The sequence below is a fragment of the Osmerus mordax genome, chromosome 16, assembly GCF_038355195.1.
Source record: "Osmerus mordax isolate fOsmMor3 chromosome 16, fOsmMor3.pri, whole genome shotgun sequence".
Classification (NCBI taxonomy): Eukaryota; Metazoa; Chordata; class Actinopteri; order Osmeriformes; family Osmeridae; genus Osmerus; species Osmerus mordax.
Genome location: NC_090065.1, coordinates 3397340 through 3422098, shown reverse-complemented (window position 1 = coordinate 3422098; position 24759 = coordinate 3397340). Strand labels below are relative to the sequence as shown.

Genomic DNA, 24759 nt, shown 5'->3' with positions numbered 1-24759 from the left:
CACACATACACACCACTCCCTAATGATAATTCAGCATCGAACTGGCAGGAACCATTAGGTCTACAGGTTAAAAGTATCTGCTAGCGATAAGAGTAGAACCTGGAACACAACATAAGATCGGTTGATCGCGCTTCACTTCTTTGTGAAGTTCTGCCACCCAGTGTTCGTTTTTTGTCATTACAATTACAGAGAGCTCGCGGCAGATTTGTTACACTCATTTAGTCACTTTCATGTTTTGAAAAAAAAAGGTCTGAATCACGTTTAAAAAAACAAAACAAGACATTTATTCACTGATCACACAGTACATAGTTCTTCACTATAAATCAGTGTCAAGCATACTTTCAATCCAATTAAAAAAGGTCGCAATACAAGAAAACTACCATCACTTCTGTGAGATTAAAAGACAAGTATTTCAGAAAACAAATGCGTTTTACAGCGCATACATCCGAGTTTAATCATTGATTGTTTAGAGTACATTTCTAGGTAAGTCTAAGTCAATTGTGTCACTCATACTAGAAGTGAGATCATGAAGGGTGGATAGCAAGTTGAACACCAGAATTTCACATCATTTGAATGGTTAACCTATGTGTTCCTAGATTTAAGATCATGTGCTGTTATAAAAAAACATAAACATAAACACAGAATTCAACTTAAATACTAAGACATACACCTTTCCAGGTTTGCAGGTGGTTAAGCTTTTAGAAATACTGCACTGTTTCTACTGACTCACCAACAGGACTTTTCACCTGGTCATCTAACATTAATTCATCCTTCCTTTTTTTAGAAGCAGATATAATGTGTACCCTCTTTATAACACTATTTTACCAGAAAACATTTAAAAGGGTACATTTTCACTCAAGACTTTTACAATCAGTGTGTGGGCAGTGTTCAACCTTATACTCTCCAATAGCATGACTTCATCACTTCCTGGTGGAAACCACGGATCTAATCTGATTGGATCAAGCGTGTTCTTTTCTGCACAGCTGTCACCCATCCAGTGACAGCATCAGCGCCTTCCCCAAGGAGGGAAGCATTATGAAAGAACCCAACAAACAACAGCCTGTTGCCGAGCGACTTCCCCGCTCCTGCAGTCCGCTCCCCCACCGAGTGACCGAGGAGATTGGAGCTGTGTCCCTTAAGCTCTCAGACAAATCGGATCATCACACAAGCATGGCTCCCCGAACCACCTCCACTACGCTGATTCATACAGCCGTGCCTTTCACTACGGTTACAGCATGTCTCATTGTGGCTAGTACAGGCTAGGTCATTATGTAGTATGTCACTTCTGAAACAGTAAACCATCAAGGTTGAAAGCAATGACACCTATATCCACTACTACACTAGGCACTTGTACATAAGAGCAGGTTGAGTCCGTCACAGTGAACAACTACAGCAATAAACAAGGAATAAACGACATCTCAAAGCTCTAGTAGGAAAAAAAAGGAAGAGTGTTAGTGGGCTGCTAGTTAACGAAAGGCTCTTTGGCTTCCCATTGGTTAACTGAAACACTGAGACGGACGCTGTGATAGGCTGACGTCAGGAATGTACATATATTTACATCTATCTTCAAAAGGACAGTGAGCACAAAGACCAGTGCAATGTAGTGTCTGTGTGTTGACAGGGTTTTGGCTATGGCGGGAAGAGGAGGGGTGTTAGAGCGGGAAAGTATTTTTGAGTGAGTGAGTAGAAGTGTTAGTGTGTGCGGAGCTGCCCTGGGTTAATGGGACATGGTGGTAATACTGCCAGGAGTGTTTGAGAGGGTTCACGTCTTACGTGGTCCACCACATAGAGCGGTTAACTCTATGAAGTGTGTGTCTGTGTGTTGGCTCCTGTGAGTGTTTCCTTTCTGTGTGTGTGTGTGTTTCAGGGTGTGTGTTACTGTCTGGGTGTGTTTTTGTGTGCTCCTGTGAGTGTGTTTCTCTGTATGTGTGTGTGTGTGTGTGTGAGTTCCCCGTGTGTGTCTTTCTATGTGTGTGTGTGTGTGTTAGTTTCTCTTGTGGTGGTCTACGTAGCTGTTCTCTATGCACAGCACTATGAAGTGGTTGGAGCAGCTGCGTGTGTGTTGCCCCAGCAGCCGTCCGGTGTGCAGCAGGGAGGCCTGTCCGGTCACAGCCATGTCCCCGGCGCGCCACGCCTCGCAGTAGTTGGTCGTCATCCGAATGCCCACTGTGCTGGAGCCATGCCAAACCAGCTTCTGGGGCCTGGATGCACACACACACACACACACACACACACACGCACACACGCACACACACACACACACACACACGCACACGCACACGCACGCACGCACACACACACACACACGCACGCACACACGCACGCACACGCACACACACACGCACACACACACACACACACACACACGCGCACGCGCATGCGCACGCGCACACACACACACACACACACACAGAGAAGCAAGGTTTCTAGATAAGCCACCTCCACAGGTACTTAACTCCTCCCACAACACACACACACACAAAACCCAATGTAAAAGGACAAGCCATACACAAGATCTACACCCAGACACAGCCGGTCACTCACCATGTGTGGTCTGTGAAGACGTTACGGCCTTCGAAGGAGTAGATGGGGGTGATGGGGTCGAACACACCACCGTTGTCTGAGAAGATGCTCGTCCAGGTGGGGAACAGCACCTCCCCCTGGAGACGGCAGGGGTCAACAGGTCACAACACTCACCTGGGGCAGGTACACTGGAGAGTATTGGAGTTCACAAGTGTGTGTGTGTATGGCTGATCCGGATGTCTATGGTTGACAGGATGTGTATGGTTGACAGGATGTCTATGGTTGACAGGATGTCTATGGTTGACAGGATGTGTATGGTTGACAGGATGTGTATGGTTGACAGGATGTCTATGGTTGACAGGATGTGTATGGTTGACAGGATGTCTATGGTTGACAGGATGTCTATGGTTGACAGGATGTGTATGGTTGACAGGATGTGTATGGTTGACAGGATGTCTATGGTTGACAGGATGTGTATGGTTGACAGGATGTGTATGGTTGACAGGATGTGTATGGTTGACAGGATGTCTATGGTTGACAGGATGTGTATGGTTGACCAGGATGTCTATGGTTAACTATGTAAACCATGTCTATGATTAACAGGTGTGTGTGTGTGCTCAGAGTGTTCACCCTCAGGTTGACCACGGGCAGGTTGACACGGTCGGCCTTCTTGACGACGGTTGCCAGGTCCTGCAGGTGTGATGACAGGAAGGCCCTGTAGGTGGCGGTGAGGCCCACGGCCCGCGCCTGCTGGTAGCACTGCAGGTCTGCCCCCCTGATGCCTCGCATGTCCCCCGCCAGGGGAGCGTTCAGCGCCACCAGGTGGAGCTGGGGAAAGGGCGGAGGGAGAGAGATGGATGAGAGACACAGAGAGAGAGTGGAAGGGTGAGAGAGCCAGAAAGAGAGACAGAGAGAGAGGGAGACAGAGAGAGAGAGAGAGAGAGAGAGAGAGAGAGAGAGAGGAGAAAGACATAAAAAGAGAGACAGAGAGAGAGTGATAGTAGCAGAGAGCATCATAGACAGCAGGTGGAGGAGGTGTGTTAGCAGGTGTGAGATGTGTCTCTCACCCCAGGTGCTGATTGGGTAGACTGTGGTAACAGATTGTAGTTAGGAAGATAGGCCCTTTCCTTCTCCTGCAGCTCCTTGTAAAAACAAACACACAAAGTAGGGTCAGGTGTGTGTGTAGGAAGCGTGTTTGTGTGATCATTTCTGTGTGTGTGTGTCTGTCTGTCTCTCTGTGTGTGTATGAGAGTGTGTGTTAATTTACATTTACATTTTGTCATTTAGCAGATGCTCTTATCCAGAGCGACTTACAGTAAGTACAGGGACATTCCCCCCGAGGCAAGTAGGGTGAAGTGTCTTGCCCAAGGACACAACGTCATTTGGCATGGCCAGGAATCGAACTGGCAACCTTCAGATTACTAGCCCGATTCCCTAACCGCTCAGCCACCTGACTCCCGTTAATGTGTGTGTGTACGTGTTAAAGTGTGTGTGTGAGAGTGTGAGAGTGTGTGTGTGTGTGTGAGAGTTTGAGAGTGTGTAGGTGTTAGAGAGAGTGTGTGTGTAAGAGTTTGTGTGTGTGCTACCTGGCTGTGTATCCTGGGGGGTCTGCTGCGTTCTCCTGGTCTGCTCAGGGCCTGAGACACCGAGGAGGAGGGCAGGTCTGGGGGGGCCAGGATCAGCTCTCCAAGCTGGACAGGGAGGGGGGAGGGGAGAGAGAAGGGGGACAGAGGGAGGAGAGGGAGAGAGGGAGGGGGTGAGAGGGAGAGAGGGGAAGATGGAGAGGGGGAGTGAGAGAGGGGAGTAAAGATGTACTTAATACACAAACATTCACAGACACAACAACAAGATAACCATGGTAAGAGCTGATGAGTGTAACTAGTAGCAACCTGGTTCTGAAGGGGTCAGTGTGTGTGTGTGTGTGGAGGAGGTGTGTGTACCTGGACCTGCCTCCAGCCCTGCTGTGCCCTGATGTAGAGCTCTCCCCCCCTGTCAGCAACATAGGCCATGGTGCCCTCAGCCACCCGATGGCTCTCCCTCACCAGGGCGTGGGCGGTCCTGTAGGTACTCACCTGGAGGAGGGGGGGGGGGGGGGGGAGGAGGGGGGGGAAGGAGGGGGGGAGTTAGTGAACGTGTATGTGCTTTTGTATGTGTTGTGTATGAATGTATGTTTATGTGGGTATGAGTGTGTGCGTGTGTATGTGTGTTTATACTAGTGTGTGTTTATAAATGTGTGTGTGTGTATGTGTGTGTGAATACATAAGTGTGTGTGTATGTGTGTGTGAATAAATAAGGGTGTGAGTGTTGTCTGACCGGGTTGGTGTCTCCAGGTGCTCCAGGCGGGCCAGGGGGTCCTGTTGGGCCTGGGATGCTAACTGCTGGGGAGAGGGACGGGATGTCAACACCAGTTTGACATGATTCATCTGATTTAGTACATTTACATTTAGTCATTTAGTAGACACTCTTATCCAGAGAGACTTACAGGAAGTATAGGGACATTCCCCCCGAGGCAAGTAGGGTGAAGTGCCTTGCCTAAGGACGTCATTTTGCACGTCTGGGATTCGAACTGGCAACCTTCTGATTACTAGCCTGATTCCCTAACCGCTCAGCCATCTGACCTCCCTTATTATGCATTTATTAAATACTGTTCAACCAAGCTTGATGAATATAAACAGCACTCATGGTTTGAATACTAAACCAGCCCCACACACACACACACACACACCCAGGGCAGGCGTTTCAGTACCTGCTCCGTAGACAGGCGGTGGGCCTGGTGGCCCGGCAGGACCAGGGGGCCCTCGGGAGCCTTGCCGACCTAAACCTGGGTCCCCCGGCTGGCCTGGGGACCCAGGGTCACCTGGAGGACCCAGCACTGACTCACCCTTCGGACCCTGAAGGAGCACACACACACAGGGGCAAACACACACAATTGGAATAATGGAAAGTGCAACGTTTGTTAGGAGTTTTCAGTTCCAAAAATTATTATTATTATTTTCACTATTTGATCATTAATCAACAAGATGATGACTCACCACCAAGCCTGACCTCCCAGGCAGGCCTGGAGGACCTGTCAATCCCATGTCCCCTTTCTCTCCTTTCTCTCCCCTCAGGCCCCCGTCGCCCTTGGCCCCCTGCAGGGCACACACACAGCAACACCAGGGATGAATGCAAGGACAGGGGGGGTCCGAGGGGACGTGCTTATCAGCTGAGCTGCTATGCTGGTTAGAGCTGAGAGGAAGAGGGTCAACTCACCACAAAGCCCTCCAAGCTGTCTGGTAGAAGGGATTCTGGGACGGACACACACACACACACACACGTTACATCATCATATATTGAAAAAACAGTTCCTGAAAAATGTTGGTTGAAAACAGTTGGTTTGAAGTTGAACAGCCTGTCTATCTGTCTGTCTATCTGTCTGTCTGTCTGTCTGTCTGTCTGTCTGTCTGTCTGTCTGTCGGTCTGTCTGTCTATCTGTCTGTCTGTCTATCTGTCTGTCTGTCTGTCTGTCTGTCTGTCTGTCTGTCTGTCTGTCTGTCTGTCTCCTACCTGGAGTTCCAGGTTGGCCAGGTAAACCTGCGTCTCCCTTGTCTCCTTTGGCCCCTCCGTTCCTGCGTCCTGGACACACACACACACACACACACACGAGATTCCATGAGACTGGCTTGTAGTCCATCTCTTACCCCTAACCTTTCTGCACAAGACTGGGCAGGTACACACCACCCAGTCCAGCCTGGTTTTAAATAAGAGTGAACAAGATATTTCTTCAACACGACCTAATACTACAACACTTACCTTGAGACGAGTCCTTCCCCTGCAAGGCAAGACAGAGACACAGAGTCAGACCACATTCACAGTCCTACTGTTTCAGAACCCACAGCTACAGAGATCCCTGAGGAAACGAGATGATTCTGAACCAGGCTGAAGGACAGAGGTCCGGTCGAGGTGTTAGAGGAGAGACATCCAGCAGCGGTGACACCACACCACACAGCCCACAGGGAGGGGTCAGGACACAGCACACAGGGACGACCTTGATGTGGTTGTGGTCACCTTGGCTCGTGTGATCAGCTGGGGAGGTCAAGGTGACCAGGACTGACCAGGACTCTGGCCCGAGGCCGGAAGGACCAAGATGGTCCTGGTATGGAGGACTAGATAGTCCTGGTTATCTTGACCTGGTCAGCTGAGCATAGTGACAACACACAAGCCAGCACCCCATGCAACATGCTGAGAAGATCGCCTGCCTGCACCACCACCACCCAGAGCAGGACTAGTTCAGGGGTCAGGGGGTCAGGGTTAGAAAAAAAAACATCTAAACTCCCAGAATCCTCAGGGGCAAGCAGGTTTAGGTGTGCAGTCTCCACATAGGACCACAGATCCACACATCTGGGAGGACTGTATCCTATGTGAGAGACTGCCTCCACAGACAGACAGAGTGTTCTGGAACCCCCGCGGCACAGAGAACACAGACACACGGCTGCAGACTGGAGCAGGGGGAGGGGCTTGCTCGTTAAAAAAGGGGAGGGGCCCAACACCCTGACATCATGCGGGACACCCCCCTAAGAGAGAACCTGGAACTTACGGTCATTTTGCAGTGCGGTCGGGGGCGAACCGGAAACACTGTCTTTAAGATTCAGAGGAAATGACATCAGACTACTAATGACCATGACATCATCGGAGACCATGTTGGGGTAATCATTGTTGATTGGATGAAGCTGGCCTCCCCCAGCTCTGCTGTGGTCCCAGTACTGTCATGACTGGTGAGAGACTGGGGCTAGTATAGGAAGTCACAGGGGGATACTTACTCCGTTGAGTCCAAACACTCGGCCAGGAGGTCCTGGGGGCCCCGGGGGGCCAGGGAGGCCCTACAATCACACACACACACACACACACACACACACACACACACACACACACACACACACACACACACACACACACAGACACACACACACAGACACACACACAGACACACACACAGACACACAGACACACACAGACACACACAGACACACACACAGACACACACACAGACACACACACAGACACACACACAGACACACACAGACACACACACACACACACACACACAGACACACACACACACACACACAGACACACAACATGGATGTAGTTAATACAAGTGAATCCCTCTGGTTGAGAGGCCAGATCTTTGGGTGACAGAGTTTCCAGAACTCTCAAACTCCTACCGGTTGGGTAATGACATCGCCCTTTTCCCCCTTCCTCCCTGCCATCCCAGGTCGGCCCTGGAAACAGACACAAAAGGTATGATAACAACATCCACATTCTCTGGAAGGATCTTCCCCTTCGTCGGGATTCAGATGGCTGAGCGGTGAGGGAGTCGGGCTAGTAATCTGAAGGTTGCCAGCCGTGCAAAATTAAGTTGTGTCCTTGGGCAAGGCACTTCACCCTACTTGCTTCGGGGGGAATGTCCCTGTACTTACTGTAAGTCGCTCTGGATAAGAGCGTCTGCTAAATGACTAAATGTAAATGTCTAAAAACCTTTCAAACGGAGATCGTAAGCTGAAACATGAAAGTCCAGTGTGTCGTGTCTGAACAAAGAGAGGGAGAGGAGGAAACACACACCGAGCGGCCAGGGAAGCCATATTCTCCTTTAGGTCCAGTTGGCCCCATCGGTCCCTGAGAGAAAATACCACAGAATCAAATCACAACATCAGCGTCCAACTGTGACAGTCTGTATTCACGTCAGAGCCCAGTATCCTGTTTACAATGTTTACAGATCCACACTCTTACCAAACCCCACATGTTATTTTTGTTGTGTAAAAAGTAACCGTTCTGTCAAAGGGGAATGGTGTTTCTCTATCTCTATTCTTTAGCATTCACACGCTTGTGTGTGTAAATATGTAGAACCCACCTCGACACCAGCATGTCCAGGGAGGCCACGCTCACCCTGGGAAAACGGCGAGAGCAACAACAACACAGTCATGATCCTGGTGAGGAACCAATCAGACACAAGTACAGCACGCCCTCCGAGAGCCAGCAGCCAGAGAGCCGCACTCACCCTGATCCCTTTAGGACCCTGCGGACCACGGAGCCCGGTCATCAGAGAGCCGTCAGCAGCGATGGTGACCCCAGGCTCGCCCTTCTCACCCTGGGAGGGCCACACACACACACACACACACACATGCTCAGCTACGCAGGCAAGCACAGCAGTTGTGGCATACAGGTAGACAGTTCATGTGGTCCTACTGTACCTTCAGTCCCGGTGGTCCCAGAACCCCAGTAGGACCGCTGTCTCCCTTAGGACCTCTGGGTCCCTGGAGAGAGGAGAGGAGAGGGGAGGGGAGGGAGAAGGGGAGGGGATGGGAGGAGAGGGGAGGGGAGAGGAGAGGAGAGGAGAGGAGAGGAGGGGAGGGGGGGGGAGAGGGGAGGGGAGGAGGGGATAGGAGGGGATAGGAGAGGAGAGGGGAGGAGGGGAGAGGAGGGGAGAGGAGAGGAGAGAAGGGGAGAGGGGAGGAGAGGGGAGGAGAGGGGAGGAGATGGGTGAGAGGTCTGTTTTTAAAGATATTTTGCTTTTTGGATAGATAGATAGATCCTGTGACACGTCACAGCATTATGCTGAACAGCAATAATATAAATAATATAGAAGTCTTACAGGAAATCCAGCTCTACCAGGCAAGCCTTCAGGGCCCTGCAACACACACACACACACACACACACACGCACACAAGCCATCAGGTATTGTAACATCGAGCAAACTTGGTAATGACATGTAATGTCACACAGACCAATGGAGTTTCCAGTCATGATCTACAGTTGGTGTCTTGTTCATACAACCTCAAAATGTCACACAGTACAAACACACACATATATACACACACACACACACACACACACAGACACACACACACACACACGCACAGACACACACACACACACACACACACACGCACAGACACACACACACACACACATGCACACACACACACACACACACACACGCACGCACACACACACACACACGCACACACACACACACACACACACACGCACACACACACACACACGCACGCACACACACACACACACACACACACACACACACACACACACACACACACACACACACACACACATGCACACACACACACACACACACACACACACAGACACACACACACACAGACACACACACACAGAGCAGCGTTCTGCCCACCTCAGGTCCTGGTGGACCACGAAGCTCAGTGAAGGTTAACAAGCTCTCACTGTCATTCAGGTGCAGCTGTGGAGAAACACATCACGTTTCAGTGTAACACAGGTTGGATGTCTGCATGTGTGTGTGTGTGGTCAGGCTGTATGTACATCCTGCAGGTTGAAGACTGGTCCAGGAAGTCCAGGTGGCCCAGGTGGTCCTGGGATACTGAGTCCATCAGCACCTCTCTCTCCCTAAAGACACACACAGCAACAACACAGCCTGTAATTCAGCAAACAAACTAGACAAATAAAAAATAGTTAAATAATAAAAAATAGTTTAAATATTCCCCTCTTACCTTAGGTCCTGCACCACCTTTGTCCCCCTTGGCACCCTGTGGAGAGATACACAAATACATCAACCAACCGGTTTGTCTGATCGGTCAACATATGGCTGGTCTGATTGGACCAGACAGATCAACTGATATCAATGAGTGGTGGTGATTCGTCAACATAGTCTAGTACTGACCCTGGCGCCTGGCAACCCTGCTAGCCCTGGAAGACCTTTAGGGCCTGGACTTCCTGGTTCACCCTGGGGAGAAGGAGGAGGGAGGGGGGGGTTAGGAAGCTGAGATGGTACCAGAAAGATGGAAGAAGAGGAAAGGAGGAGAGGAGAAGGAAGAGAGGAGGAGCAACAGCTGAAGGAAGAGAAGAAAGAAGAAGAACTGGAGGAGGAAGAGGTGTAGCAGGGGAATGAAGAAGGAAGTGACCTACCTTGACAGATTTCCCAGGAGAACCATCAGCCCCCTTCTCACCCTGGTACACAGGAAGCACACCAATCAGATTGCCCAGAGACAACTCTCGACCGGTAATATGTTTATGGTAATGTTTATGTGTATGAACCTTACCGTGGGTCCTGGTAAACCGGTTAAACCAGGTTGGCCAGGAGCTCCCTATAGCAGACAGGAGGCAGAGGGCTGTTCAGGTGCATGTAAAAGACACACACACACACACACACACACACACACACACACACACACTGACAAGCACACACATAGGTTTGACTCACCTGTAGACCTTTGGATCCAGCACCAATCAACATGTCACTATTTCCAGAGCCTTCCAAGTCCTGTAAGCAACAACACACACAGCACCATTGTCAAATTCCGTCTAGAATCCACAGCAACATCCTCCAGAACCTAACATCAACAGTGAACAGCACCTCCACAAAGAAGACACCTCCTGGAGGTCCAGGGACACCGGGCGGTCCCTGCAGCCCAGGAAGACCTCTCTTTCCCTCGGGCCCCGTAGGCCCCGAGGCTCCCTCCGGTCCTGGCTCTCCAGATTCCCCCTGGGAGGAACACACTGAGAATCAACTCTGGTCTTCTGAGAGTATGAAGGTGATGGTTATCGTAATGTGATGGTTAGGTTAGGGTTCCGTCAAGATCAGCAGTAAAGGAGGTGAGTGTGGGGTCAGGAGGTGAGTGTGGGGTCAGGAGGTGAATGTGGGGTCAGCAGGTGAATGTGGGGTCAGGAGGTGAGGGTGGGGTCAGGGGGTGAGTGTGGGGTCAGGAGGTGAGGGTGGGGTCAGGAGGTGAGTGTGGGGTCAGGAGGTGAATGTGGGGTCAGGAGGTGAGTGTGGGGTCAGGAGGTGAGTGTGGGGTCAGTAGGTGAGTGTGGGGTCAGTAGGTGAATGTGGGGTCAGGAGGTGAGGGTGGGGTCAGGAGGTGAATGTGGGGTCAGGAGGTGAGTGTGGGGTCAGGAGGTGAGTGTGGGGTCAGTAGGTGAATGTGGGGTCAGTAGGTGAATGTGGGGTCAGGAGGTGAGGGTGGGGTCAGGGGGTGAGTGTGGGGTCAGGAGGTGAGGGTGGGGTCAGTAGGTGAATGTGGGGTCAGGAGGTGAGGGTGGGGTCAGGAGGTGAATGTGGGGTCAGGAGGTGAGTGTGGGGTCAGGAGGTGAGAGTGGGGTCAGGAGGTGAATGTGGGGTCAGGAGGTGAGTGTGGGGTCAGGAGGTGAATGTGGGGTCAGGAGGTGAGGGTGGGGTCAGGGGGTGAGTGTGGGGTCAGGAGGTGAGGGTGGGGTCAGTAGGTGAATGTGGGGTCAGGAGGTGAGGGTGGGGTCAGGAGGTGAATGTGGGGTCAGGAGGTGAGTGTGGGGTCAGGAGGTGAGTGTGGGGTCAGTAGGTGAGTGTGGGGTCAGGAGGTGAGTGTGGGGTTAGGAGGGCAGACGCACTTTGGGTCCAGGAGCTCCAGGTTGTCCATGGTCACCCTGAGACACAAGATGAGCAGACAGGGTCATTATATACTGACTCACTGAAGTGTCCACCATTGCACTCCAAGACAAGATACTTTATGTGACAAACATGTGGCTCAATCTTATTATCTATGGTCACACATGGGGCTTGTGCTGGAGACCCACTTGAGAGCCTCTTCTGTGGAAGTGGGGTGAAGAAGTTTCGGATACTCAATTTTTAACACTGAATGCCCCTTGTTTGCCTTTAATGTGGGCGGCCATCTTACCTTCTTCCCAGTGGGACCAGGAAGACCGTCTGATCCATCCTGACCCTGAGAAGAAGAAAACAATGTCACATCCTCTTTGCGTATCCGACATCCTGTCAACTCTGCCGCCTTGAATGGGCAGAGTGTGAATTCAGGAAGTGTGATGTCACATCCTGTTGACACAAACACGGGACTCATTTCACGCCCCACCAGCCTGAGGCTGACAGCTCGCGTTCTGTCTCAGGTCACGTGACACGGACGAGCACCAGCTCTCAGTCTGCTCAAGCATGTTTAAGGTCTCCACATTCTCCTCCAGCCGCAGCACACAGGCGATGCAAACAGTCTTAGTCGGCCAGCGTTACGTCAGAGTTGACCCCTGACCCCCAGTGGAGGACAGGCCGAGACCCAGCTGTTAGTAGAAGCACACGGCATAGCAGCAGGAGAAAGGCAGGTTCTCAACAGTGTTTCCACACCATGTTCTGGTGACACAGACGCACAAAGATCAGCTTCTGCTCAGGACTCAAGTCCTTCAAGCCTGGAGGCCCCGACAGTCTGCTCTGAGCTGTCCTATGTCAGAGCTTCCTGCTGGTGAGGATTGCTGTTTAAGGATTATTTCATTAGCTCTGGTTTCTCTGGTTTAGGAAAACCTGGAAGCTCTGTCATAAGAGGGCAGAGAGCTCAGAGCAGAGTGCAAGAAGGACTGGGGCTTATGGGAAATGTAGTCTTTGTCTCTCATTCTCTCTCTCTCTCATTCTCTCTCTCTCTCTCTCATTCTCTCTCTCTCTCTCTCTCTCTCTCTCTCTCTCTCTCTCTCTCTCTCTCTCTCTCATACACACACACACAGTCAGGATCTCATGTCACAGACGTGTAGAAGATGCTGCAGAGTGAGTGGTTAGAGAACATGGTAGGATAGAACACTGCCTTTCCCAGCCGACCGGTTCTCTCAGAACCAGGGCAATACCTCGCCTGAACCGAACCCCGAGCCGAAACCAGAGCCGAAGCCGGAGGCCCAACCAGAACCGTACTCTGAGCGGAACTCGGAACCGTACTCTGACCGGAGCTCAGGGTCAAACCCTGAGCCGAAGCCAGACCCGGATCCGGATTCGAACCCTGAACCCGAGCCAGAACCACTAAACCAATCATGAAGCACCTGAAACAGAGGCCAGGATGGAGGTCAGACAGGCAGGAAGAAGACAACACCTTTCTGCAACGACACTTTGACAGTGTGTCTGTGAATGAATAACGTTAGCATTTTGTCCTTTTGTAACATTCCACCTGTTCAGGTGTTATCAGGTAATAGAGGGGATAGGGGATGCGGGTTGGAGCATGGGCAGTGGGATGTGTTGCAGGCCTGTAGCTTCAGGTCTACAAACAGCTACTCATTCACGCCACATGTTTCACGTCAGCTTTCGCCTTCTTTTCTTTCCAAATTGTTCTTTTTCCTTCACTTTTTTCCTCAGAGAAGTTTCTCCATGTGTCTCTTGAGATGCAAGATACCTCCAACTGTGATTACCACACAGATAACAACCCTAACCACCACACCGGGATAGCAATGGATCAGAGAATATTCTAGTCCCTGAGTTATCTGTTGTACTTATTATTTGCACTGTACACTGTAGGTTTCTTTAGATAAAAGTGGTCTCTGGTATAAAGAAAACTTACTGGTAGGCCGGGTTTTCCAACAGGGCCGTCCATGCCGTCTCTTCCAGGGACACCAGGTGGGCCTGAGGGCCCAGGGAGGAAGCCCTCAGAGGGGCCAAACGGCAGACCGGGCCCTGGAGGCCCTGGAAGGCCTGGAGGACCCGGAGGACCAGGGATACCCTGGGGGAGAGGAGAGGAACTAATTATAATTGTTCTAAAATGTAAAAAAAAAAATAATACAAATACAAAACTATATTTATATTATATTATTATATAAGATTTATTCATTCCCAACTGTCCAACGGTAGAGATCAGAGGAAAATCACATTGTTCTGTGTTCCGACATCACACACACACAGTTTCTGTACTAAGCATGCACTGTATGAATGCCCTACTGACCCTGTCAGAACGGCAGGGCATCCAGGACAGTAGGAGAAGAGTTGTCTTACCCGCATGAGTTCAGTATCACTGTCTGAGTCCTCAAAGCCAGAGCCCAGAGCGTCAGCACCATACTGAAACACACACACAGCTAAATCAGTCTTACACATACACACAGACCGGCAGTCTGACACACACACACACACACACAGCTAAATCAGTCTTACACATACACACAGCCCGGCCAGTCTGACACACACACACACAGCCCGGCCAGTCTAACACACAACCACACAAAGCCCAGCCAGTCTAACACACACACACAGCTAAATTAGGTTTACACATACACACACGCAGCCGAGCCAGTCTAACACACACCCACACCCACACACACACTCACACACTTTCTAACACACGTCAGAGGCACAGGCTGTCAGAGCGGCCTGGTCTGTTGGCAAGCCTACTTGTGCTCCTAGTGACGACCACTTTGAGTGTTTGTCTGGTATTGTATGTGGAAATCTTTGGCAGGAGGGATGGTGAACCGATACTCACTGGAACACTGCGCGACCTGGGGGGCCCAGGGGGGCCGGGGACCCCGGGGGGACCTGGAAGTCCGACTCCTGGGTCACCCTGGAGGGATCAGAGAACAGAGAAGTGGAACAGAGAACCAGACAGAAGGAGACGTCCACAGTCACAGTGAATCTCACTTTTCAATTCACTGCGAGGCAGTGGAATACAAAGCCATTCAATTCCATCCCATTCAACTCACTTTGTTTCCAATGTGCATTACAGTAATATAGTGTCCGGAATTGAACGGATGATCTTCCGTACCTTGTCTCCTCTAGGTCCAGACTCTCCAGCCAACCCAGGGAAACCCTGAGGACCCCTCGGGCCCTGGGGGGTGAGGGGCGGGGGGTGAGGGGGGTGAGGGGCGGGGGGTGAGGGGGGTGAGGGGCGGGGGGTGAGGGGCGGGAGGGGGGGACACACACAGAGCAGAGCATCAGTCACAGAGACCAGCATCCCCTTACCTCCATCCCGCACCACTTGCATCCTACATGAACAGGTGTTGTGGGAGAAATATGACTCACTGTGTCTCCTTTGTCTCCTTTCCTTCCCTGAAAGAAAACAGCACTGTTCAGGTGACAGGGTTCATGGCAAACACACACACACACACACACACAGGGAATGGTGGTAGTGGAGTCATAGAAACACACTTTTCATAGTTCTAGTCAGATTGGAGTGGGTGTTTATGGACAGGGACAAAGAAGGAGAGCGGGAGAGCACATAGAGAGACAGTGTGTGTGTGTGAGGGTGTGTATGTGTGTGTTGGCTCACCGTCAGCCCATCCTTCCCTGCTTGTCCGGGGAGTCCAGGTGGACCTGCCGGGCCTAGCGGACCCCTGGGCCCCGGCTGAGCCTGGGTCTCGCCTGACCTCCTGTCCCCTGAGGGAGAGGCCGAGCCTGCGGGGCCGTGAGGCCCAGGGGGGCCCCGAGGGCCTGGATCTCCTCTCTCTCCCTTCCGTCCCTGGCCGCCAGCCCCCTGGAAGAGCAAAACAACACAGAGAGTGACTACATACCTACTGTATATTTACAGTGGTATACAAGCACAATGAATGAAATGGGCTTAAAACCTAGTGTGAAATGAGCCTAGACTGTGTGGTGAGTGTTAAGTAGTAGGGAGTCAGGTGGCTGAGCGGTTAGAGAAATCGGGCTAGTAATCAGAAGGTCGCTGGTTCGATTCCCGGCCGTGTCAAATGACGTTGTGTCCTTGGGCAAGGCACTTCACCCTACTTGCCTCGGGGGGGAATGTCCCTGTACTTACTGTAAGTCACTCTGGATAAGAGTGTCTGCTAAATGACTAAATGTAAAAGTAATGTAATGTGGACTATCCTGTTTTCCCTGTGTCCTCTCCATCCTTGCATACTTACATTTACATTTTAGTCATTTAGCAGATGCTCTTACAGTAAGTAAGTCGCTCTACAGTAAGTGCCTTGCCCAAGGACACAACGTCAATTGCACGGCCGGGAATCGAACTGGCAACCTTCAGATTACTAGCCTGACTCCTAACCGCTGAGCCACCTGACTCCCACATCGTTAGGACGCGGTGGTGAAACGTACGTCTCCTGATCTCTCGCCCGGCTCCTCTGTCGGGTGGGCTCCTGCCAGGAGGAAATGATATCAGGAAACGGCAACCAAATTAACCAATCAGATCCTAACTAGATTACCATCGACCAGATTAACAAATGACTGATCAGACTGAACGATATGAAAAAGGTCCTGGACATCCCACTAAGATGAATCACTAGAGGACATGTTCTGAGAAGGACCAATCAGATTATGGTAAAGGGGCAGCAGATAACCTTGATTAAAACTGCATGAAAACCATTTGGTTCGCTTGAGATGAAACGCTAAAGAATGGCGAGGTACTTCCTGTGCGTATATGTTTAGAGAGCTTGCGAGTGTGTGTGTGTATATGTATGTCTGAATGCGTGTGCCTGTGTATGTGTGTGTGTATATGTATGTCTGAATGCGTGTGCCTGTGTATGTGTGTGTGTGTGTGTATATGTATGTCTGAATGCGTGTGCCTGTGTGTATGTATATGTATGTCTGAATGTGTGTGCCTGTGTATGTGTATGTATATGTATGTCTGAATGTGTGTGGGTGTGTCTGCACACGCACCTCGGAGTCTGCACACGCACCTCGGAGTATCTTTTCTGGTTGGTCTCAGTGGGGGTCAGGTGACCTGAGTACTCGTCTACGTCCTCTGGAGTCGCTGTGGGCGGGGCTTTGCACCGGAACGCTATCCTCATCTTCTGGCTGGAAAGAGAGAGAGATAGAGAGAGGTAGAGACAAAGAAAGAGAGAAGTAGAGAGAGAAATAAGGAGAGATACATAGAGAGAGGGAGAGAAAGGGGGGTGCAGAGAGAGAGAGAGAGAGAGAGAGAGAGAGAGAGAGAGAGAGAGAGAGAGAGAGAGAGAGAGGAGAGAGAGAGAGAGAAAGAGAGAGAGAGAGAGAGAGAGAGAGAGAGAGAGAGAGGAGGGGGGGACACGTTGAGGGAGACAGGGGGAGATGGTTGTTGGGGACATATTGAGGGGGTGGTGTTTGATCAGGGCAGCTGGAGGTCTGAGGGGATGATTACAGAGGGTTCAGGGTCACCATGACTTCCTGAGACACAGAGAGGAGCGGACAGAGGAGACCAGGGTGGGAGGATGAAACACTGGAGACAAGCTAGACACGTGGGCTGACCCACACACACACACACACACACACACACACACACACACACACACACACACACACACACACACAGCAGGACTGTAGTGTGTGCTGTGTGTTGACCAGATGGTGTGGCATTGTACGATATCTATGGTTGCATCTGTTAATGAGGAAGGGGTGAGACCACACACACACACCTCTCCTCACTCACCAGACACACACACACCTCTCCTCACTCACCAGACACACACACACCCACTCTCTCACTCACCAGACACACACACACCTCTCCTCATCACCAGACCCACACACACCTATCATCACTCACCAGGTGTGTTTCCTTCCTCTCCTCCTCCTTCATCTTCATCAGTTCCTCCTCCGACTCACGGTCATCCAACACACCGTCCCCGCTGGCATCACCAGACGCCTAGCACACACACACACACACCTCTGTCAACATACACTAGTGACTGAGCTGGACAGAATGAAACCTACTGTCCCACCAGCAGAGGGAGCCCTTCCTTCATAAACTTAATGTGTGCTGTGTGTGTGTGGATGTATGTATGCATGCATGCATGTGTGTGTATATATGTATGTGTGTGCGTGTGTGTGTGTGTCACCACATACATAAGGATCATCATCCTCACACTGCTCCTCTCCTGCCCTGGGGTTAGAGCTGATCACCAGCTGCTGGATGGAACCCTGCATGGAGGAGGGAGGGAGGGAGGGAGGGAGGGAGGGAGGGAGGGAGGGAGGGAGGGAGGGAGGGAGGGAGGGAGGGAGGGAGGGAGGGAGGGAGGGAGGGAGGGAGGGAGGGAGGGAAGAGCTAGTTTACTGTAATCCCAGAGTTGTGTACATCATAACTCATTAGCTGAACTGAGAGGAGTAAGCAACAGAGTAAGTCGCACACACACACACACACACACACACACACACACACACACACACATACACACACATTATACCTACAACACACACACATCCACACACACACACACACACACACAAACAAAAACAACAACACTGCCAAGTCCCATTGGAACCAATGATGAGTCAAACAAAAGATTGAAAGAAAACAGCTTGATGCCGACAGACAGAGGAAGAAGTATACAAAGCTGGAGAGAATAGAGATGAAGAGAGAGAGAGACGAAGAGAGAGAGAGGTAAAGATAGAGAGATGAAGAGAGAGAGAGATGAAGAGAGAGAGAGATGAAGAGAGAGAGAGGTAAAGAGAGTGAGATGAAGAGAGAGAGAGATGAAGAGAGAGTGAGACGAAGAGAGAGAGAGATGAAGAGAGAGAGAGGTAAAGAGAGTGAGATGAAGAGAGAGAGAGAGACAGAGAGACAGACAGACAGACAGGCTGGTTGGTTGACCCAGCGAGCTGACTGAGCCCAGGGGTATTGTCTCTCACTACAGGACAGACCACTCTGTACTTTGGCTCTCTGGCCACTAGCCTAGCCCCACCCCTTCTCCTCTTCTCATTTATCTCCCTCTGCTCTACCCGCTCATCTCCCTCTGTTCCTCTCTCTTTCTCTCCCTATTCTCTCTCTTTCTCTCCCTATTCTCTCTCTCTCTTTCTCTCTCTCTCTCTGCCCTTTCTCTCTCTCTCTCTGCCCTCTCTCGCTCTGTTTCCTTATCGTTCTTTGGGCGATTTCTTCTCACATATTTATACACACCTACCAGACTGTCTGCTTGGCTAACTGAATGACTGGCTGGTTGGCTAGACTGGCTTGTTGAGTTACTTGCTGACTGTCTGACTGTCTGTATATCTGTCTGTCTGTCTGTCTGTCTGTCTGTCTGTCTGTCTGTCTGACTGTCTATCTATCTATCTATCTGTCTGACTGTCTGTCTGTCTGTCTGTCTGTCTGTCTGTCTGACTGTCTGACTGTCTGACTGTCTGACTGTCTGACTGTCTGACTGTCTGACTGTCTGACTGTCTGACTGTCTGTCTGACTGTCTGACTGTCTGAGTAATTGACTGACTGTCTGACTCTGAGCCTCCTCTCTGAGGACTCTGGTCAGTTTGGCACCACTGAGACTCACACAAAGGACGATCCGCTCACTGCCGTCACCGTGGAAACCCCCTTTCCCAAACACACAAACGCACAAACACATACCCTCTCATCCTAACACTCACAAATACTCACGCTCATGCTCATGCACACAACACACACACACACACACACAACACACACCACACACACACACTCTCTCGTCACTCACACTGGACACTCTAGTTCAGATCCCAGCATGTTGATGCTGAGGTCATGGGGCTTGTTTGGGATGTTCGGCTGGAGCACCGAGTCTCTCTCTTTACTGTCATGTCCAGATCTCCTAACAGCACTGGGAGGCCGAAGAACCAAGCTTTGGGGAAATAAAACATCCCAGCTTGCAACTTTGCCAAAACTAATAAAGCTATTAAAGATTCAATAAAATATAAATAAGTAGTAATTCTCATGCCATTTCAACCCAGGCAACAAATGACTGCAACAGAACAAGACACAACACGAGCTGAATGGAGGATAAAAAACGTATTGATGTTAAAAGAAGGGACATGGACCAGAAGGAAAGATAGAGAGACCTTGAGCTGCTCAGGGCAAAGGGGGGAGTGAGTGTGTTTTTAAAACAACTAAAAAAAGGCTGATATGAAGACCGTCCTGTCTAGTATGGAGGAGACTTCCTGAAGCTCCTAGCCAGGACACACTGGAGGTCATGAGGGAGGAAGGCAGCTTCTGGTATCTGGACATACAAACTTCCTTTCTCTTTTTTTCTTGGATGATAGTTTGTCCTTTCGTCCTTTATGTTTTATTTATTGATAGGACAGTTGAAGAGAGAGACAGGAAAGCATGGAGAGAGAGAGAGAGGGGGGGGGGGGGGAGAGAGACAGAGAGAGAGGGGGGGGGAGAGGGGGAGAGAGACAGAGAGAGAGAGGGGGGAGAGAGAGGGAGAGAGAGGGGGAGACAGAGAGAGAGAGGGGGATAGAGACAGAAAGAGAGAGAAAGAGAGAGAGAGAGAGAGAGAGAGAGAGAGAGAGAGAGAGAGAGAGAGAGAGAGAGAGAGAGAGAGAGAGAGAGAGAGAGAGAGAGAGAGAGAGAGAGAGGGAGGGAAGGAAGGAAGACTGGCAGACAATGGCCTGAGCCCAGATTTGAACCCAGGCCTAAAATCTATTGAAGCTTGTTGGTTGTATTTTAGTTTCCACTTCTCAGGCAGGTCCCTTTTGAGGGTTAAAAGAAGATGTTCTATCACAGAAACATGCTTGGTTTGACATTGTGTGTCCTTTTAAACGTGTAGTATGAAACCAAACATGTTTGTGTCTTGCTATCTCTTCCTCAGAGGGTCACCCTGCAAGGATAAATGTTTGAGCAAGGCTCCGAGCAGGACAGAAAACACACACAGCCATAGATACACACACACACACACACAGCCATAGACACACACACACAGCCATAGATACACACACACACACATGCACCTCCATGGACACACAGACACACACACAGCCATAGATACACACACACACACAGCCATAGATACACACACACACACACAGCCATAGATACACACACACACACACACAGCCATAGACACACACACACACACACACAGCCATAGACACACACACACACACACACAGCCATAGACACACACACACAGCCATAGATACACACCCACACATGCACCTCCATGGACACACAGACACACACACAGCCATAGATACACACACACACACAGCCATAGATACACACCCACACATGCACCTCCATGGACACACAGACACACACACAGCCATAGATACACACACACACACAGCCATAGATACACACCCACACATGCACCTCCATGGACACACAGACACACACACAGCCATAGATACACACACACACACAGCCATAGATACACACCCACACATGCACCTCCATGGACACACAGACACACACACAGCCATAGATACACACACACACACAGCCATAGACACACACCCACACATGCACCTCCATGGACACACACACAGACTTACCACAAACCTCTCCATGCCGGCGCTCCCTGCGTTTGCCACAAAGATGCCCGACTCCTGGTGGAAGCTGACCTTCCCGCTCCTCCGGGCCAGCGGCAGCACCTCGGCCGGGCCGCAGTCCACCGTCAGACTGGCCCGGTCCCCCTCCACCACCACGCTCAGCATGGCCCACTCCTCCGTCATGGGCGCCACGGTGAACACGGCCGACAGCTTGTGGCTGCGTCCCTCGCTGTAGTGCAGCACCACGTTCTGGTAGCGTGCCCTCGCCGGGCGCACCTCCAGCCCCAGGCGCACCACCTCCTGCTTGGCGTCCGTGATGGCAAACAGCACGCCTCCCCGGGCGCTGGAGGGCCGCACCGTGGCGAGGACGGCGAAGTCGCGGTAGAAGGGGGAGGGCACGAAGGAGCGAGCCAGGCGGCCGATGTTGGAGTCCGGCCCGAAGCTGTAGGCGGGGCCCCCGTCCTCATAGCCCTGGGTGAAGGAGACGGAGGGGGGGAGGGGCACCCCCACCAGCTCCAGCAGGTCCACGTGGGGCTGCGTTCGCCGCTCTGTAAGGGGGGGGGGAGGGGAAGAACAATGCATTGTGGGATGGGGTTGGGAGGATGGGAGCCTGGGGCTGTGCATGCGTATGGAGTTTATGCTTCTTACTGTAATCCGCTGTGGCAGAGCAAAGTGCTGTTTTACAGGGTCTAATGCAATTCGACTGAACGACTTTCCGAATGACAAGACAGGCAGTCGATAACGTCATATTGGTTTGAAAATGTGTATTGTAGTTTTTTTATGCGTGTGTGTGTATATATGTGTTTGTTTGTGTGTGTGTGCATGCGTGTATGTGTAGGTATGTGTGTATGTGTGTGTGTGTGTGTCGGTGTGTGTCTGTGTGTGTGTGTGTGTAGGCTGTTGTCACGGAGGAGGCCTCAGACAGGCGGATCCATCCCACTCTCTCCATACTCCTCCTCACACGCCAGGTCTCCCGTGGCGACCACTCACATTCCACACCGCTGGCCTTGCCATAACCGTGGCCCCTCCCCCTTTCACATCACCCACATCTCTGTCTCTCTCACCCCACACTCTGCCTCTATCCCTCCAGCCTCCTTCCCCCTCTCTCAGTCCACCCTTTACCTCTCTCGCCCTCTCCTTCCCCCTCACTCAGTCCATCCCCCAACCTCTATCGCCCTCTCCTTCCCCCTCTCTCAGTCCACCCTCTACCTCTCTCGCCCTCTCCTTCCCCTCTCTCACACCTCCACTCCTCCTCCCACCTCCCTCCCTCACACCCCTCCAGACCAGACAGGTCATGTATGGACTCTGTAATTCATCAACTCAGCCAGCTGGAATCATACAGGATTAAATACTGGGGGTCTAGGGGTCAGTTTTGGACAAGCCCAACAGACACACACACACACACACCCTACATTCACCTTCCCCTAAGCACTGACTCTGTTATTAAGCTTTAAATTGACCGTGTTCCTTCAGCTCCTGTTTCCTCCACTGCCTGGAGAGTGGGCATGTCCTCCATACATCCGTCCATCCATCCGTCCATCCATCCATCCATCCACTTGACCTACAGGTGCAAACACAGCTCTGCTCACTGTGCGTACGAGGTGTACAATGAGGCCCCGAGGGTGTGTGTGTGTGTGTGTGTACTGTACTGTAGGTGCGACTACTGAGCCGGTGTGTGTAAGCGTCAGGCCATGTTTATGGTTCTCTCTCTCTCACACACACACACACACACACGCACACACACACACACACACACACACACACACACACACACACACACACACACGGTTTTACAATGCTCATACTCAAACCTCCATTGAGCCCCATGTCTCATCCTATTATTATAATATCATGTGATAGGGATTTACCTGGGACAAGAGGCTAACAGGAACCTGGAGCCCAACTCCTGGACGAACAGCCTCAACCTATAGACCTGCTCCAGTCAACCAGGCAGACAGACGCTATCACTCTATTCAGATATATATGTACACACATCCAACTGTCAGTCAGCCAGCCAGCCAGCCAAAATAGTGCAGCCGGTCAGCAAGTTAACAAGCTATCCAGCAGGTCAGCCAACCAGGCAGTTAGTCAGAACGTTAGCCAGCCAGCGAAGCAGTCAGTCAGTCCCTCAGTCAGTCTCTCAGTCAGTCCCTCAGTCAGTCCCTCAGCCAGTCCCTCAGTCAGTCCCTCAGTCAGTCCCTCAGTCAGTCCCTCAGCCAGTCCCTCAGCCAGTCCCTCAGCCAGTCCCTCAGTCAGTCCCTCAGCCAGTCCCTCAGTCAGTCTCTCAGTCAGTCCCTCAGTCAGTCCCTCAGTCAGTCCCTCAGTCAGTCCCTCAGTCAGTCCCTCAGTCAGTCCCTCAGCCAGTCCCTCAGTCACTCCCTCAGCCAGTCCCTCAGTCAGTCCCTCAGTCAGTCCCTCAGTCAGAAGGTTACTACAGCAGGCGGTGGGACGATTCTCTCGTCACTCTAATCCCAGTCATGATCCCAACAGCAAGATGAGAGCTGACAATGAACCATCACTACAGGCCGACTGACACACACACACGCACGCACACACACATCCAGGCTCTGTAGACTGTTCAACATGAACAGTTAGTCTCTACAAGCCACGTACTGAAGCTGACAGTGGACCCTTCCTCACTGAGAACATCCACCGCCATGTAACAACAGAACTAGGTGAAGCAACTTCTGTTCCCTCCATACTGTATGCCTCTCCAAGTACAGTATGCCAAACACTACCAATCCTCCTCCTCCTCCTCCTCCACCTCCTCCTCCTCCTCCTCCTCCTCCACCTCCTCCTCTCCAATGCCAGACTCACCACTCTTCTTCCTGAGTTTGAGGGGTCTTTTCTTAGCCTGTAGCCCAGCCTCAGGCTCCTGGTCCTGGACCGGGGCAACAGTAGGCTCCAGGGTGGGCACGTCCTTCTCCATGTCCCCTGACCCAGCCTGCTCCAGGACCAGGGCAGCTGTGGGGGCAGGGGTGGTGTTGAGGGGGGGGGGGGCGTGTGGTGGTGGCAGCCGCCCAGAAGTTCCACCACTGGCCCTGCACTGGAGCCCATAGCAGAGACAGGCCGAGGCACAGGTGCAGCAGACCCATCCTTACACACACACACACACACACACACACTAGCAGCTGGCTGTAGCCACGCACCGATAGCTACACACGCACACAACTGTGGAGTCACTCTTCTCCAGGAGAATCCAGCTTCAGGTCTCCACAGAAACGCTTAAGATTCTGGATCCACTTCTCTCGGGTGTGCGCCCTCTCTCTCTCTCTTTCTGCTCCCTCGCTCGGTGCTATCCCCCGCCTGGCCTTGCTTCTCTCT

The 24759-nt window shown here is 51.5% G+C and overlaps 1 protein-coding gene across 1 annotated transcript; it reads right to left on the bottom strand.

Moving 5' to 3' along the window:
- Window positions 1-303: 303 nt before the first annotated feature.
- Window positions 304-24530, bottom strand: LOC136958830 (collagen alpha-1(XV) chain-like). Its single transcript, XM_067252943.1, is given in 45 exon segments — window positions 304-2201; window positions 2545-2660; window positions 3154-3351; window positions 3591-3665; window positions 4110-4214; window positions 4464-4595; window positions 4837-4901; window positions 5270-5414; window positions 5556-5654; window positions 5776-5810; window positions 6070-6138; window positions 6316-6334; window positions 7100-7141; window positions 7323-7382; window positions 7728-7784; window positions 8125-8178; window positions 8414-8449; window positions 8561-8650; window positions 8754-8816; window positions 9155-9190; window positions 9716-9781; window positions 9862-9945; window positions 10050-10085; window positions 10220-10282; window positions 10465-10506; window positions 10599-10643; window positions 10760-10819; window positions 10913-11041; window positions 11923-11958; window positions 12210-12281; window positions 13150-13338; window positions 13851-14009; window positions 14279-14341; window positions 14760-14837; window positions 15039-15101; window positions 15296-15322; window positions 15543-15746; window positions 16325-16375; window positions 16915-16992; window positions 16994-17023; window positions 17751-17849; window positions 18050-18124; window positions 21439-21983; window positions 24253-24437; window positions 24439-24530. Coding segments are annotated over 45 exon segments (4284 nt in total). The 3' UTR covers window positions 304-1984.
- Between the last annotated feature and the right edge of the window lie 229 nt (window positions 24531-24759).